This window comes from Lutra lutra, chromosome 11, assembly GCF_902655055.1.
Source record: "Lutra lutra chromosome 11, mLutLut1.2, whole genome shotgun sequence".
NCBI lineage: Eukaryota > Metazoa > Chordata > Mammalia > Carnivora > Mustelidae > Lutra > Lutra lutra.
Genome location: NC_062288.1, coordinates 19,694,422 through 19,713,295, shown reverse-complemented (window position 1 = coordinate 19,713,295; position 18,874 = coordinate 19,694,422). Strand labels below are relative to the sequence as shown.

The window sequence follows — 18,874 nt, the reverse complement described above, 5'->3', positions numbered from 1 at the left end:
AAAAATAAGACTTAAAATTCATTGAGCGGATTAGACCACAAGTAGACTGAAGACGGACCTGAAGAAATCACCCAGTACAGATCACAGATAAAGAGACTGAAAATATGAAAGAAAGGTTAAGACATGCAGTAGAGTGAGAAGATCTAAATTAATACCTGGATCCAAAAAAAGGGAGAAAACAGAGAAGAGTCACTATTAGAAGAAATAACAGCAGAGGATTCTCCAGAATTGATAAAATAATATAATAATAATAATAACTTCTCAGATTCAGAAAGCACAAAGTATGCCAGATAAAAAGGAATCACAATAGAGAAAAATTGAAGAACCCCAAAAGCAAAGAGAGAAAAAAAGTAGGGGGGGGGGACAGCCAGCTTTCCTACAGAGAATGACAACCACACTGTCACCAGACCTCTCAAAAGGAAGAATGCAATTTGTCAAACAGTTGTGTGAGATCACTGAAGTGTCAGGAGCCAGTAACTGAATTCTTGGTTGTGTAACTGGCTAAAGACAAAATACACGTGAGCACATGCACCGGGAGGAGTCCTCTCTGCTACTGACAGCCACTTACGGCATACAGAGTGTGACTCACCAGGACGGAGATGAGGCCCAGGAACCTGCATGTTCGGGCAGAACCACAGCCCCCCGCCCCTGCACCAGACTCTGACGCCCTCCACTGCATGCACATGTCACCACCATCAACATTACACACCAAGTCTTTTGCTCTCGTTTTCTGTATTACTTTCTAACGACCTTTTAAACAAGAAAAATCAGGATCACGTGCACTTTGGATATAAGTGTCAAGTAAATCTTCAGACAAATAATGTGCTGATTTCATGCTGTCCAAAAGATGATGGCAGGAAAGATAAACTGTGGCTAAACAAGGGAATAACTACTCAGCAATAAGACAATCAACTGTAAGCACAGTGCTCGTCACTACCGAGTACAGAATAGTGCGGACCCCTCAGTTACTGACATAACACACCCGGCACTCAGTCCCGACCTTCGCTCCGTGTGAGAGGACGCGCTGCCTCACAAGGGCAGTACCTAACCGGAGAGAAAACCAAAGCTCCAGCCTTAAACACAGGAAGAGTCTTACCTAAGGTGGAACAGAAATTCAACACATACAGTGGTACTAAGACCAGCTCCCATGACAGCAGATACTACAAACGACTCTCGCGTTCACAGACAACAGAGTCCCATTTCAGTGCGAGTTTATCGAATAACTGAAGACTGTCCCGATGAACATCGAACTCACAGCGCTGTCGGGGCAGGGACTAGAGCCCTCGACCCATCTGAGCAGCTCACCAACTCACCGCTGACAGAACGCACAGACTGGGACATTCTCTCCCCTTCCCTGTGTCATAAATTTTGTGATTCTACCTCACAGTTCCAAGTTCTGCTTGATTTCCCGAGTACTGAGAAGATACCTCATTTATGTATTCAAGAAATATTTACTGAACTCTTTTTCTTGCTAAAATGAGTAAAATATGTATCTTTATTCACAGAACTAGGACTCTAACAGGTTATATACAGGTATAATATACAAGTATATCAGGTTAAATAACAAACTAAAACAAGCCACACACTGGTTTGAAAATATTATTTCTGTTAACTCCCAACATATTCAATTTATAGTTTCCCACACTGTTATAAGGTCCAGGGGAAACAATGACAAGAACAAAATACACGGAAAGGCAATGACACTCTCTTGGGCCAGGTGAGTCCTGAGGAATGCTTAGAGAAAGGAGTCACAGTTGAGGCTCACCTGTGAGGCGGGACAAGTAGCAAGGGAAAAGACTTTCGGGGCAGGGAACTGCATGAGTGAACACAGGTATGGCGGCAGGAAAGGGCTTGTTCAGTTTTGCTGACACATAACAGACCCACAGGAAAATACTGGCAGAAATTCTATAAAGAAAGGTTCGGACCAGATTTTGACACCCTTGAATAAAGAATGTGGACTTTATTTCTGGTAAGATATAAATGCCATGCAATATTTAATCTACTTTTATCTTAGAAGCCGTAACACAATAGTTCCTAAAGCAGACTATACACCAAAATCACAGGGAAGCTTTTCCAAAAAACCAAAGCCTAGGCCCAGGAGACTGTGACTCAGTGGGTCTGGAATGTGTCCTGGACACAGTCACTAGGAGACTGGTACACACCCACGGTTAGAAGGCACTGCCACCTCTACCAGATGTCTATCAGTAATGCACTCAAGTGTGCTTATGATTCAAACACAGTTGACCCCTGAACAATGTGAGTGACAGGAACACCACCAACCTTCATCCAGTCAAAAATCTGCATATAATTTCTGATTCCCCAAACACTTATCCACTGTTCACCAAGTGCCTTCCTTATAAACAGCCAGTTAACACACATTTTCTATGTTATATATGTTACATATTGTATTCCTACAATTAAAAAACTGAGACAAAAATATTAATAAAACTGTAGGGAAGGTACATTTATAGTACTGTACTGTATATAAAAAAAATATCTGTGCAAGTGAACCATTTCAGTCCAAACCCCTGTCATTCAAGGGTCGACTGCATGGGCAAACAGATAGGAGGAGACTAAAGCAAAGAAAGGCTGACAGAAATAAAAATTTCTAATCCTCTAAAAGACTTCAGGAAATGGATCTCCCTTTTAACGAATGCATATTTCTTAAAATTTACTATCCTAATCACCCACTTCAAGTAAAAGCAACTTTGGGTTAATTCCATTAAAATATAAATAATTATATCCTTATGTAGGAGGAGTTCCACCTCAGAAAACCACAGTTCAAGAATGTCTAATTTAAACATGACTGATTAGCATACATATTTCTTCTGTCTTTCCAATAATAAAAAAACAAGAAAACCCACAAGAACAAAGACAATAAAAAGTAAAAACTGAAAAACAAGACATTTGATGTTTTTTGAAAACAAAGTGAATGGAGGAGATGAGCAGCAGGAAGAACACAAGCAGCTACAAGTGAAAGTCACTGCAGAAACAGACACTGACTAGACACTGGTGCAGCCTCAGCACCAGGGCAGGGTACGGCAGGAGGGGGGGCGGGGGGGTGGCAGCACTGGATGAAGCCCAGGCTCCCTCCCCACACACCCTCTCCCCTCAGAGTGGCCAGATTACAACTGTCCCTGAGGCCAAGACTAGATGTTTTGGAGACTGGAGGCACAGAGCACACGGTAAGGTACTGAGATAAGCGACATTTTGACGATGAACAGTGAGACTCTCGGACTCCTTACTCCACGCTGCTTCCACAACCACAAGCCCAGCTGCACCTTCTCCTCCTGGGCAGGAGTCTGGAGAAGTCTTTCCTGGAGAAACTCAACAGTCTCACCCAGGCCAGAGCCATGTACAATTACAACGGAATTTTTTCCCACCCTCCTCTTTTTCTGTGATACAGAAGAGCGTTTACAAATCACCCACTGGATTCTCCCTTGATGAAGGTCAGTTAGCCCCTCTACCCAGGTTCCCTCCAGCTTTCTAGCGCTGGGTGGTCCAGCGTTCTTTACCGGGTCTTATGCTACGGCAGACGACCAAGGACAAGAACTAGGCCTTGCTGCCTCCTACCTCACACAGGTGCCTACTCAGACAGACCTTAAATAATGCATGCTGAGCGAAAAACCACACCTGAAAAGGTGAATACGTGCTACTTTCTAAATCATCACACCTGTAATACTCTGATTTCCTCGCTTCACACAGCTTCGGAACTTCAGTGCAATCACAGAAATTCTCTGAATTGAAGAGTATATTTCCTAGTCCTTTCTTTCCCCCAAATATGCAGTAAATAATGAGGTTTGGTTTGCAAATATAAAAAATTCTGTTGAATAGATACTATTTCTATATGTCAGGAATTCATGAGTAAAGAATCCCAGTAATGACTCCGTCACAAACTGGGAGCAAAAACAGGGAAAACTTTCTGACTAGTGTACTCTTGACCCAGAGGCATACAAGCTAAATAGTCTCATTACCACTTATTAGAGAGAATCTGAGGAACTCAAATAATACGTGATTGAAATCCTGAAAAATGAAGTAAGATTTCATTTAAATGATTTGTGTTTTCAAATCAGCAGACAAAAAACAAAATACAGCCACTGCTCAAAAGATGGAGTTTAGTAAAATCCATGTTTCCTACACTGAATCATTTAAGTGATCCCCGACCTCTAGGGCCCATTTGTCGTTTAGACAGTCTGACTTGCGACACCCAGCTGACACTGTCATTCTCTCCACAGCCTGTCAGTATATGAAACACATCACAACCAGCACACCATTCTAGGAGAATTCTTTTTTTTTTTTTTCTTTAAAGATTTTATTTATTTATTTGAGAGAGAGACAGTGAAAGAGAACATGAGTGAGGAGAAGGTCAGAGGGAGAAGCAGACTCCCCATGGAGCTGGGAGCCCGATGTGGGACTCGATCCCGGGACTCCGGGATCATGACCTGAGCCGAAGGCAGTCGTCCAACCAACTGAGCCACCCAGGCGTCCCTAGGAGAATTCTAACACACTGTTTTCACTACAGTTCGCCTTAACCACCTGGATATGTCGAGGCACCCAGATTCCCAGCATTAATTCTCTCAACCCAGACTGGGGCTAATTTGTTTCAGTTGGTATCTTAAATGTCTAAAATGTTTTAAAAGAGCACTGGAGGAGGAACAACAGCCATAAGTGCCAATATAATCATCTTTTAACAATGGGGAGAAGTAAAGAGTAGAAACTGATAAAATTATAAATCATCAATTTAAAATATTTGCAGTATTTAGTTGGCAGAGTCAGAAAATGAATTACACATGAATACTTTAGTCCGAAAGGTTTACTAATCCTGCTCACCTTTTTTTTGACGACGTAAGGAAATCTCTAAATCATAGTATACTGTTCCTTTATATACCTGTTTTTATAAACTAAATAATATTTCACTCCTTTCAATAAAATTTGAAAAATACAAAGCAGTAGTTAAATACACAGCCCGGAAAGTTCACAGACCTCTTTTTTTTTTTTTTTTTTTTTTAAGATTTTATTTATTTGAGAGAGAGAGATCATAAGTGGGCAGAGAGGCAAGCAGAGAGAGAGAGAGGAGGAAGCAGGCTCCCTGCAGAGCAGATAGCCCGATGTGGGACTCGATCCCAGGACCCTGAGATCATGACCTGAGCTGAAGGCAGGGGTTTAACCCACTGAGCCACCCAGGTGCCCCCACAGACCTCATTTAAATAGGATGAGCCCTGTGGCCTTGAACGGGCCCCTGGACCTTCTCTGCTGCGTACTTTCCTCATACCTCATTCACCTGCCAGTGGCAGCCGCCCTCATGCCCTACTTTGGACCTAGACAAGCATCTCTACCAGCCTGCCAAACTGGTGAGCAGAAATCTGCATGTTTCTTCTAGGATCTCAAACCAACATCACACCAAAGTCTACTTTCACCCCAACTGCACCTGTTTGCAAAGATCTATGCCTCAAATCATTCTTTGATGACTGTCTTGAATCCCAAAGCCGCTCGTCCTACAGGCTATCCCTCCATCAACCCCTGCCTTAAACACCGTCCTCCTGCATCCATCTCTGACGTGCAGTCCCTCCCCATTCAGCCCATCTCTCCCTTCACCAGAGCCACCTTGCCGAATCAGAGATACGACCTGGGGTATTTCTGCTTGAAAAATAGTATTTATTTTTCTTCAGATAACAAAAACATTTTTGTTCATTATTAAAAGTATATCAGGGAGCTATAAATAATTATTTACAGACCTAGTGTACAGAGATAAGCCATAATATCTCCATATATGTCCTCCCAACTTTTACCCATATATACCTTACTTAATTTGAGGATATTCTTTCCAGGAGTCATGAGCATTCTCTTCTGTCATTAAAAACTCTCTAAATGCCATTTTAATAGGCAGAGACTACTTCATGACACACATCTACCAAAATTACTTAACCATTCCTTTGTTTTAAGCCTCGAAAAACTGTATCTAATAATGTTTAAAAATATCTTTGGTCAAACATCTTTGTCTATATCTTACAAATTATATTCTTGGGACACAGTCTCAGGAGTAAAACGATCAGATCAGAGATTACAGACATTTAAAGACTGCTGTACGGAGACCTGTGCACCCCTGGCTCTCCTCACCAGGGAGCTTCTGTACTGGGAGCGTAACAGTGTGGTACGGGCTCCCGCACACGGCAGCAGCAGGAGACTCTTTGCTTATCGGAAGGAGCATCCCATGCGACATAACAACAAAAAGGCACTATAATCAACAAAGTATGAAACTCAATATGTGAAGTAAAATTTGATCTAACAATACTGAAGACAATATTCTAGCCATTTTATAAGCATTTTAAGCAGAAACTGTTTTTGTTAACATCAAAATCACGGTTTTAAAACTACTTTTTTTTTTTTACATACTTGGTATCTATTTCTTTAAACACTGTTCCCCCACATTCCTTTTAACTTTTTCATCATTACTTACATTTTTGAGAAAGAGCATTCTGATACAAATACAGAAGCTGAATCCATGATAACATGAATCTTAAAAACATACTTCTGAAAGACTTCCACTTACATGCAATAACCACACTAACACTGTATAGGTCTGTGTTGTTTCATCATGAACAGATATGGACCCTGACCTCCTGGAGTACTTGGTTGGGTCTACACTGGAACCGGAACAAGGAAGTTTGTATTTGTAATTTTAAGGGTGGAAAAAGCCAGCGAAATTCTAGTTACTGCTACAAGCCAGGCGTTATCTAAATGCTTTTGCATTTATTCAAATATGTCTTTTTTTTCTTTCCAAGATTTTATTTATTTGACAGAGAGAGAGAAAGCGAGAGCACAAGCAGGGGGAGTGGGAGAGGGAGAAGCAGGCTTCCTGCCCAGCAGGGAGCCCGATGCAGGGCTTGATCCCAGAACCCTGGGATCTGAGCCAAAGGCAGACACTTACAGACTGAGCCACCCAGGCGCCCCTCTAATACATCTTTTTAAAGACTAATTTCTTAAAAAGCACAAAGAGCACAGAAGAAACTTTCACCACTGATGCAATTACTCTTTATGCAAAATGACCGAGCTGTAAGACGCAGCGGCTGAGTGCGGCACTGAGCTGCACACAGACACCACAGAGGACCTGCTGCCTCAGCCCAGGGCCCAACAGTCCAAAGAAAACATGAGACTATGACACCTCACAACCTTAACTCCACTTGCCCAGAACAGGCTCAAGGACAGCAATTTTTTTTTTTTTTAAGATTTTATTTATTTGAAAGACAGAGATCACAAGTAGGCAGAGAGGCAGGCAGAGAGAGACGGGGAAGCTGACTCCCTGCTGAGCAGAGAGCGCGATGCGGCCTCGATGCTAGGACCCTAGGATCATGACCCGAGCCGAAAGCAGAGGCTTTAACCCACTGAGCCACCCAGGTGCCCAGGACAGCAATTTCGAAAAGATTTCTCTTCAGCCTAAAAACAAACAAAAAAAACCTGCAATGGATTATTTGCTGTTGCCTTCCAGATCCTTTCCGGTACATCGCCGAAAATGAAAAAGCATCTTCAAAAGAAGTTCCTGATGTGCTAACCCATCACAAGCTCTCCACATTTCAACAATCCAGGCACAATATGGGACTAAAGGCCCCTCCTTTGCAATTCGTCCTGCCACACCTCTGCACCAGAATGCCAAAAGTTTAACTATCTGCCACCTCTGTGCAACCTTCTGCTTCATAAAAGCCATTTTTCTGATAACTTATACTCTTCCTTCTGCCATCAACTCCTGTGAAATGTCTGTGTCCTCTGCAGATATAAGGACAATGCTACCCACATCCCGCTGGCATGATCGTGAACTGAAGGGACACACTGGGCTCCCCCACTTGCAGTGTTAGCACCACCTCCAACCACCCAGCTCCTGGTTCCCTGCCTTGCACACTGCACAATCTCAAAACTCCCCATTCTTACTCTCCCCTGTGTCTGAGACAGTTGAGGTGAAGAACAAAAGAACCCCAGATAATGGAGTTCTTGCTCCACAGGTATTGTGAAAATTGCAAATGTGCAAACATTTAACATATCCTTTAATTTAAAAACATGAAATTAGGGACACCTAGGTGGCTCAGTCATTAAGCATCTGCCTTCAGCTCAGGTTATGATCCCAGGGTCCTGGGATCGAGCCCCCGTTGGGCTCCCTGCTCAGTGGAGAGCTGCTTCTCCCTTTCCCTCTGCCTGCTGCTCTGCCTACTCTTGCTCTCTGTCAAATTTTAAAAAACATGAAATTATTTCCTTATTTTTAAAAACTACTAAGTCCGGGGCGCCTGGGTGGCTCAGTGGGTTAAGCCGCTGCCTTCGGCTCAGGTCATGATCCCAGGTCCTGGGTTCGAGCCCCACATCGGGCTTTCTGCTCAGCAGGGAGCCTGCTTCCTCCTCTCTCTCTGTCTGCCTCTCTGCTTACTTGTGATTTCTCTCTGTCAAATAAATAAATAAAATCTTTAAAAAAAAATAAATAAAAAAATAAAAACTACTAAGTCCTTCTCTTTTTTTTTTTTAATTTATTTATTTGATAGATAGAGATCACAAGTAGGCAGAAAGGCAGGCAGAGAGAGAGGAGAAAGCAGACTCCCCGCTGAGCAGAGAGCCCGATGCGGGGCTCGATCCCAGGACGCTGGGATCATGACCTGAGCCGAAGGCAGAGGCTTTAACCCACTGAGCCACCCAGGCGCCCCAACTAAGTCCTTCTCTACCCTTAATTATTTTAAAATTATTTTTATGGTTTTTTTTTTTAATTTATTTGACACAGAGAGAGAGATCACAAGTAGGCAGGCAGAGAGAGAGGGGGAAGCAGGCTCCCCGCTGAGCGGAGAGCCCAATGCAGGGCCATGACCCTGAGATCATGACCTGAGCCGAAGACAGAGGCTTAACCCACTGAACCACCCAGGCATCCCTCTACCCTTAATTTTTAAAAATAAATCAGGGGCGCCTGGGTGGCTCAGTGGATTAAAGTCTCTGCCTTCAGCTCAGGTCATGATCCCAGGGTCCTGGGATCTAGCCCCGCATCGGGCTTTCTGCTCAGCAGGGAGCCTGCTTCCTCCTCTCTCCCCTCTTTCTGCCTGCCTCTCTGCCTACTTGTGATCTCTGTCTGTCAAATAAATAAATAAAATCTTAAAAAAAATAAAAATAAAAATAAATCAAATATCCAAATACAATAAAATTATTACCTTGTAATTACGGATAATATATATGGAAATTTAAACAGACAAAAAGGTTTTATCCGGAAATCACACCAATGCTTTATTAAACCACCTGACCAGTGAAGGCTTCAACACCAAAGGGCTCCTGCTATCCTACATTATTTTAAGGGAGCATTCCAAGCCACTTAATTTAATCCTGCTCACTGAGAACCATCATCTGTTCTCTCACTCTAAGTACAAATACACTTTCAGGAGTGATATTTTAACTTCATAAAGTAATAACTGACCTTCAAAAGACACTAGAAACTGTGAAAGATTCAAATCCTCACTATGTTGGCCATGGTTTTCATTCAACAAATACTTACAAAAGACTAACCATGTGCCGTGCACTGTGGCAGGCACTGTAACGATTTACAGAGAGAGAGACCATCCGATGACCAGCACAGAGCCGTGCCTGTTGGTGTCAGTAGTGACTATTAACATGTCATCCTTGAAGGTTCTTAAGTAACAGCTCCAACACAGAAAGACATAGAGAAGCAACGTTGGTTTCCATTCCACTACCAGGTGCGTCTCCAGCATGTTCCTACAGAAAAACGGTTTATACATATGGTGTCGGCTGGAACAGTCAACTTTGGATTTTATCAAACTTCTTTCATGTGCGGAGGAGAACAATAAAGTAATAAAAGAATAAATGCAAAACTGGCTTCCGGAAACTAACTGCAACGAAAACAGAAGTTAAAATTATAGAACCATGACAGTGAACAATTAAAAATCCTTATGTTCGGGGGAACATGGGTGGCTCAGTCAGAGAAGGATCCAACTGCTGATCTCAGGGTCGTGAGTTCCATCGCTGCACTGGGCTCCATACTGGACATGGAGTGTACTTTAAAAAAAAAAATTCTTTTGGGGCGCCTGGGTGGCTCAGTGGTTAAGTTGCTGCCTTCGGCTCAGGTCATGATCTCAGGGTCCTGGGATGGAGCCCCGCATCGGGCTCTCTGCTCTGCGGGGAGCCTGCTTCCTCCCCTCTCTCTGCCTGCCTCTCTGCCTGCTTGTGATCTCTCTCTCTCTGTCAAATAAATAAATAAAATCTTTTAAAAAAAAAATTCTTTTAATGTTTGAGAAAGTAATTCGTAAAATTAAAAAAATCCCAACAGATTAACCCAATACCTAACGATACATCTAAAAGTTCTGTAAATACATATAAATTGTATCATGAGGCAAAACCAATTCCCTATTATAATCATCTCAAGTATCTCTACTACTATTCAAACTGGTACTTTGTTATACAATCTTAGTACCTTTCTTTGTTTCATTTTTAGTGCAAAAATCACCTTTTTAATCAAAACTAAAAAGAAATACTATTCTATAAACATAAAACAATGATTATAAAATATTAGTTTTAGTTCTTCTGAAATGGAATCAAGCAGAAATGATGAGCATAATCATGTTCCTACAGAAAACCTGACTTAAGTTCTAATCCAGCCCTTCTGCTTCCCCTTCTGGGGAAGGCCACCATCTTTACACACGTCAGTGGTGAAGAAGGAAGCTAGGAGTTACCTCAGTGTCAGTCCCTACCCCTGCATCTGATCAGACACCAACAAACTGACTGCCTCCTCCATGTCTAGCCACCCTCCCCCTCCTACCCTCTCACTGTCCTGCTCTGTTCCATTCACAAACACCCCACGGAATCATTACACCCCCCTCAGCCTCTGCTCCCTCAATTTTGTCCCACACTGTACTCAAAGAGGGCCTTTAAGAACACCAATCTGGTATCATCATGCCTTTTTTAAACCCTTCTGCCCTTGGGGCGCCTGGGTGGCTCAGTCAGTTGAGCACCCGCCTTCAGCTCAAGTAAGGATCCGGGAGTCCAGGGATCAAGTACCGAATCAGGCTCCTGGCTTGGTGGGAAGCCTGCTTCTCCCTCCCCAGCCCCCTGCCTGCTGCTCCCCCTGCTTGTGCCCTCCTGCACTCGCTCACTCTCTCTCTCTATCTGTCAAATAAACCTAAAAATCTTTTTAAAAAATAAATAAAACAAGCCCTTCTGCCATTGAGATTGAGGAAAATATTCTTTTTTTAAAAAAGGAATTTATTTGAGAAAGAGCACAAAAGAGAGAGCGAGAGCGTGCACAAGTTGCGGGGGGTGCAGCAGAGGCAGAAGCAGACTCCCCTTCGTGGGGGCCTGACAGACACGGGCCTCCATCCCAGCACCCTGGGATCATGACCCACACTGAAGGCAGATGCTTAACCAAGCCACCCAGGCAACCCAAAGCAAAAATATTCTTAATATAATGAATACATCCTGATGATCCTGCTTGCAAACCCAGCCTCACCTCAACACCACGGCTCCTTCTTTTCTCCCCCGTCTTGATTATATCATATTCCATGACTTCAAGCATACAACAAAGTATGCGCAGCTGCCATGTTTACAAACTGTAACCCTGTCCCATGTGCTTCAGACCGTTTTAGAGACTAACTTAAAACAGACAGACTTGAAGACCCTCAGATCCTCCCCCAACCCTTCTACTGGTAAGAGCTATCCCAAAATTAAGGTTCATCATACCTATGCACGTTTTTATACTTTAACATGTATCACTTCACATTATTACAAACATGCTGAAATTGTCACGCACGTCTCCTTATACACATGCACAAGTGTTTCTCAAAGGCAGTCTCTGTCAAGCTACACCCAGTAGCTCATGAAACCAGTGCCCTGGGTCACAGCAGTATTTTATTAAAAAATGGAATAATGTAGAAAAGTGTGTTTGATTTACTATGAGGATTGTTTCTTTAAAAAACTTTCAGTTCTACATGCGAAGTTCTGTATATGCAGTGGGTCACAAAGGAATAAAACATGAAAACCATATACTTGAAGGTATATACCCAGAAGTAAAAGCTCTAATCAACGGGCTATGCACATCTTCAATTCTGATCCACTGGTAACATAGGTAATTATCCACCTGGAAATGTTCTTTGAGGTGTGAGGTAGAGCTCTAGCTTTCGTTTATCCCATATGGATAACCAACTGTCCCAGCAGCATCTACAGACTAATAACTCCCACACAATATTAAATCACACTGCCCTCTCTCATTTTATATTTCAGTGCTTTTTTTTTTTTTTAAAGAGAGGGAGAGTGTGCAAGTGATTGGGGCGAGGGGAAGAGGAAGAGGGGCTGAGTGCAGAGCCTGATCTGGGGCTTCATCCTAGTACCCCAAGATCATGATCTGAGCCAGAATCAAGAGTTGAACATTGGGGCGCCTGGGTGGCTCAGTGGGTTAAGACGCTGCCTTCGGCTCAGGTCATGATCCCAGGTCCTAGGTTCGAGCCCCACATCGGGCTTTCTGCTCAGCAGGGAGCCTGCTTCCTCCTCTCTCTCTGCCTGCCTCTCTGCTTACTTGTGATTTCTCTCTGTCAAATAAATAAATAAAATCTTTAAAAAAAAAAAAAAAAAAGAGTTGAACATTTAACCAATAGAGCCGTCCAGGTGTCCCTATATTTGAGTGCTTTTATGTCCTCTGTAATATTCCATCATTTTCTCCCCAAAAAAGACAAGTTATTTGTCAGAGTTTCTTTCTAGGAATCCAGAGTCTCTATCCTTTCCTCAGAAAAGACTTTAACCCACTCTCCCCCACGAACACACCCCTCACTTGTCATACAGTTACGGCTGGCTCAAATTTCAGCTTGCCACCTTCTTCCATTTTGGAACATGCAGAATTCTAAATTGAACTGCAAACTGCCAGTTAAAATACATCTTGCCATTATCCCTGTTGTATACTTTTATGAATTTGGTATGTTTATCTACCATTTAAAGTGAACTAAACATCCTCTCTTGCCCCCCCCCAAAAAAAAAAATTAAAATGTTTACTTGTTAAATCAAAGTTAAACTTTTCATGAACAAAAAAACTAATCTCAAGACACACATGAGCTTAAATATAAAAAGGGTGTTAAAACATCAAATCAAGTGATTCCCTTTCCTTTCTGAAGCTTTCATACTCATGTTAACGAAGCTAAATTTACCTAGAATCCTGCCACCATCCAAAAACTGTCAATAAAATTTGGCTTCCTCTTCCATCTTAAAGACAGTGAGTAATTTATTTAAGCCTAGCAACCAGCCCTCTCCATTTGCACTGGAGAATCACTGCAGCTGCTATCCCTGGAGCAAGCTACAGACTGAGGGCAACCAGCAGTTAGAATCACTGCCCTAGTTACTTTCTACTTAAGAGTCATACTTCAACCCACGAGTTGGTTCTGTATGTTCCGGGTCCTGGATTAGGTGTGGCAGGGAGGGCTTCCCATCATCCATCAGCCTCTTATAGGTAACAGCCACCATACTCCCCAAATCCAGTCTTAAGCATGACACACAGCCTATATTTTCACTCACAACATCTGAAACCTTCTAAATTTGGTGAAAATCTGCGGAGCCATTTTCTACATTGTAATTACAGATAGACACAGAAATTTAACTTTATTTATAAAGTTTAATAGGCTCCACATAGAAAACAGGCACTCTTCAGACTAGAGAAAATAGAAAATACATTCAGTAAAAATATTTGCCAAAAACACACTGCCCTTATTTCCTATAACAATTTCGTTATAGCTGAATTCATACTTCTAAAAAACATAATAGATTAGTGAGGCTCCACACCTGTAGCATCTAGAACTTGGGCAACATAGCCACTAACCACATGTGGCTATTTAAATTTTAGTTTTAACTATTAAAGAAATTAACCTAAAGACTCAGCAGTCTTATCAGCCACGTCTCAAGCATTCAACAGCTACACGCAGCAGGCTTGTTTGCCATACTGGACAGAGTACTTCCATCACAGTGTGCTCTACTGAACAATGCTGCTGCAGAATTTAAAAGCTGTGAAGAGTGCTAATAAAATGAACTATATTTTTAAAGATTTTATTTATTCACTTTAGACAGACAGAGAGAGTGAGAACGATTTGTGGGGGAAGAAGAGAGGGAGAAAGACAAGCAGACTCCACATGAGTGAAGAGCCTGATGCGGGGCTGGAACCCATAACCCTGGGATTACCACCTGAGCCAAAATCAAAAGTTGGACACCCAATCGAATGAGCCACTGTGGCACCCCAAAGTTAACTTTAAAATATAGTTTTATTACCAAATACAAACTTCTGTTGCGTCTCAGAATCTAAAGGCCTCCAAAATATGGTAATAAGTATGCCAAAATAGTAATTCTATTTTATTTTTTTAATGCTTTTTTAAAGTTTATTTTTTTAAAGTAACATCTATACCCGACATGGGGCTCGAACTTACCACCCACAGATAAGAGTCACGTGCTTTTCTGACTGAGCCAGCATGGCGCCCCTAAATCTATTTTAAGTAAAATAAATACAAAATCTTACCTGCCTATGAAGCATTTAGGGATTACATTTATGTACTTCACAATACACAAAAATAAGAGAAAAACTTTTTACTTTAAAAAAAAACTGCATGTGTTCAAGGAAGAAACAAAATTCATGCTTTAAAAAGATTTCCAAAAAATAAAAAAATAAAAAGATTTCCTTGTCACCAGCAGCAAAGACCTTCCCTCAGAAAGAAAGCTCCCCGCCCCAAGTTTGGGTTAAATCAAAAGAATATCCTGACTGGGATATAAGGATAAGAGCAGTGACTGCTTTCATCTGCACCAGGAGCTAATCACTTCTCATCTCTCACTTACTCTACCCTTCTGTGTTAAATTACTGGAGACACCTTAGTGGCGAGTGGTTACAACTGCGACTATTAACTGTTGCTTGGCCCCTTTTCCCCCAGAATCAAAGGCACCGTAACTCCCAAACTCAATAACTGAAAGCAAATAAAGAACTCTTACAACTCAGTAATAAAAAAGATAAATGGCTCAATTTAAAAATTGAGCAAAAGATCTTAACAGACATTTCTCCTAAGACGATAAACAAATAGCCAGTAAGCACATGATGATAAGTAATGATGCTCAACATCATTAGCCATCAGGGACATAAAAATAAAAACCACAGTGAGCTACCACTTCACACCCAATAGGATGGCTATAACAATTAAATAAAAGCTAGTAACAAGTGCCGGCAAGGATGTGGAAAAACTGGGAATCCCTTACACTGCAGGTGGAATGCAAGGAAGTGCAGCAGCTCTAGTAAACCGTCTGGCAGTCTGTACAGAAGCGGAAACATAAGCATTACCATATGACCTAACAGTTTCACTTCTAAGTATACCCAATAGAAAAGCAAACAAACAACAAAAAAAAAGTTGACTCAAAAATCTGCACAAGAATATTCATAGCAGCATCAATCAAAAGGGCCAAAAAACCAGAAACCCAAATGTCCATCAACTAATGAACGGATGAACAAAATGTAGTGTATGTGTGCAACAGAGTATTATTCAGCAGTAAGAAGGAATCAAGAACGAATATATGCTACAGTATGGATGCACTTCGAAACATTATGTTAAGTGGAAGAAGTCAGTAACCAAACACATGGTTCTACTTGTACCAAATGTCCAAACTATGCAAGTCTGTAGAGAAAACAGATTAGTGGTTGTCCAGGGCTGGGGGCCAATGGGAAATGGGGAATGATTGCTACAGGGGTCAGGATTTCATTTGGGGTGATAAAAATGTTCTAAAATTTACTGTAGTGATTGTTACACAATTGGGTGAATATATCAAAACCACGGACTTGTGCTTTTTAGACGAGTTAACTATATGCTATGTGAACTATAGCTCCATGTTATGTATATATGTTTTTTTTTTTAAAGATTTTATTTATTTATTTGAGAGAGAATGAGTGAGAGAGAACATGAGAGAGGAGAAGGTCAGAGGGAGAAGCAGACTCCCCAAGGAGCTGGGAGCCCGATGCGGGACTCGATCCCGGAAGTCCAGGATCATGACCTGAGCCGAAGGCAGTCGCTCAACCAACTGAGCCACCCAGGCGCCCCTGTATATATGTTTTTAAGTAAAATTAAATGCAGAGCTTATCATTTTCCTATTAAGCTGACTTTGTTCACTTGAAGCTTTATAAGGGAAGATATGGGGCTACCAGCCAAGTGAAGTAAGCCATACAGTGAGCCAGAGAGCTTAACAAAAATCAGGAAGGATCTGAGCCCAGGATTTGACTGGACATTATCCCAAGGCTTTACCAGGAGATAAGAAGCTTATGTCTCCCAAAATCCATGTCCCTGAGTTTGAAGACAATCTCCCAGAAATTCTCCCCAAAGAGCCCCCAAAGTAAAGCATCTCTGTTATTTTATAACCTCACCCAGGGAAATTTCAAGGTACAAAGACATCAAGTCTACAAAAAATAGTTAAAGCACTAACACACAATCAACAATCAGAATGTAAATCTGAAGAGTGTCTCTGGTTGAAGGGACATTAGGTAGGCACAGTCTTTTTGTCTTTTCTAGGTTTTCTCCCTTGGGTTCCAAATTCATAGCCTGGCTTTGAAGATAAAAAATGTTTTCAGAAACACTTCATTATGAATTTGGAAGAATTCACACTTACCCTCAAATTCTGCAACACCTCACAAGATCCGAATATTCTAATATTTTAAAATTCTTTAAAATATTTAAATAATATTTTTAAAATTCCAATATTTTAAATATTTTCCAGTATTTTAAAAATTCTGTCTCTTTCAATGATGCAACCATTCCTATTCTTCCAACCTCAAAAGCCACATTATGCCTCAAATCCAGAATTTCTTCACAGCTCAGAACCCATTACACATCACAGACACTTGTCACCTCCCATCCAGCTTCACTTCACCGCACCCTCACCGGGCTCAAGACATTTACATGGTTATCTTCTCGTCAATTCATAGACATCGGCAAGAACATGAACAAAACATGTTCACCTACTTCTGCACTCCTGTGTCCATGCCACCAGTATAAAGAATATAACAGAAGTATTATATGTAATAACTACTGAGATTAAACGAGTGCTAGGTATCATCCTAAACTCTTGACAAAATGTGTATTCATTCACTCCCCTGTACAACACTATCATGGAGGGCATTATTATCCTCCATTTTGCAGAACAGAAAACAGACCAATTTGATCTAAGCTTGGTAACTGGGGACCCAGAATCATATCAAGGAAAATAATGAAGGAAAAGTCCAGCAAGAGGGCTTAACGAGTCTTAAAACTATAATTAATTCTCCCCATCCCACCCTCCTAGACCACCTTTCCTTTGAATTATTATCCCCTTACCTCATCTGCTGCCAAACAAACACCATATGCCACAGACCACAGGAAGTCCCTTTAAAGGAGAATGTGCTGCTAGAATCTTTATTGCCATTAATTGAACCAGTAATTCTCAATAGTACTTTTTAAGTACAGAATATATTATTAAGGAAAAACATTTTAGATTTTAATGTATTCACCTTGTCACAGTTCTTCTGTCAATCATGTAAATATTAAAAGCACTAAAAATATAGTAATGGAATGCCCTCTTCCAGATTGTGGGGCAGTGAGGGTAAAAACTGAGGTAGCTACAGCATACTTCATTATACTTAATTATCCAGAAAATCCAATATCCTATACTAATAATACAAAGCAGTTCTGAGAGGCCCAAGAAGTGTATTTTCTTTTCTCTTTCATTTAAAAAGACATTGTTTTATTTTTTTTTATTTATTTTTTTTAAAGATTTTATTTATTTATTTGACAGACAGAGATCACAAGTAGGCAGAGAGGCAGGCAGAGAGAGAGGAAGGGAAGCAGGCTCCCTGCTGAGCAGAGAGCCCGATACGGGACTCGATCCCAGGACCCTGAGATCATGACCTGAGCCGAAGGCAGCAGCTTAACCCACTGAGCCACCCAGGCGCCCAAAAGACATTGTTTTAAAAAGCATAGCAAACATCTCACAACCTACTTTGACCCTCACAGAAATGAGGAAGAGGGGAAATAACTGATACAGACAAATTTCCATACTTACCAGCTATTTTTAGTATTTTTAATCTACTATTTTAAAAAGAGAAGGCTTTAATAACAAAAATATGAATGATGGCCAAAACCAACATCCCACGCTGGGACGGGAGAAGTGTCTGACACCAGGAATGGATAGAGCCCACTGTATGCAGAAAATTAACTTGCTAGGAGAACAGTACAGTGCCTAGATTTAAAGCTTTTGGAAACACTTAGAAAATTTACATTTGCAGCTGCAAGGCACATCAACCTTCTGAAAATATCTCTCTTCAAAAAATGTTTAAAACAGAAATTTCTGACATTCCAGTATCTGGATACTAAAGGGAATAGGAAAGATGTAACCCAAGTCTTTTACATGTGTGGTATTGGGCCACAGAAACGAATTGGAAGAGGACACCAAAACACCTTTTTGTTTACATTGGAGTAAATTAATATCTACAGTCATTTATCTCTTTTATACAGAAACATCAGAGTTTCTGCTGATTACGTACAACTATGGCTCCAGAAGCAGCAGCCTGTTCGCTGCCTTTTCACTGTGGCATTGATGCTGGAACGCCACGGACCCACCGACAGTTGCTGAGAAAGCTGGTACCGAGAGGGCAAGAAAGGAGCAGGGAGCTCACTCAGTTCAGCAGGGCAAGCGGAGAAACCACCCTAAGATGAGAAAGGACAGGCCTGCTTTAAATGGCCTTCCCGCTAACGTAGGGCAAACCCAGACACAGACAGACAGGGCCTCGATTACATCAGACAGACGGCCTCAAGCTTTGCTGTGACAGAGAATTCTCACCTTCCCTCTCCTCCCACACCCGTCCTACAGATGGAGA

The 18,874-nt window shown here is 41.5% G+C and overlaps 1 protein-coding gene across 12 annotated transcripts in view; it reads right to left on the bottom strand.

Moving 5' to 3' along the window:
- SRPK2 (SRSF protein kinase 2) overlaps nt 1-18,874 on the bottom strand; it is a 254,374-nt gene that overhangs the window by 96,189 nt on the left and 139,311 nt on the right. The window contains exon 1 of one of the 12 annotated variants that reach the window (XM_047695779.1): nt 6,458-6,519. The exons of 10 other annotated variants lie outside the window; for them this stretch is intronic. In XM_047695779.1, the coding sequence (XP_047551735.1) occupies nt 6,458-6,504 (47 nt within the window). In that variant the 5' untranslated portion in view covers nt 6,505-6,519. Of the gene's footprint in view, nt 1-1,096; nt 1,165-6,457; nt 6,520-18,874 lie in introns of those variants that run through there. One more of the 12 variants, XM_047695778.1, reaches the window with a different exon arrangement.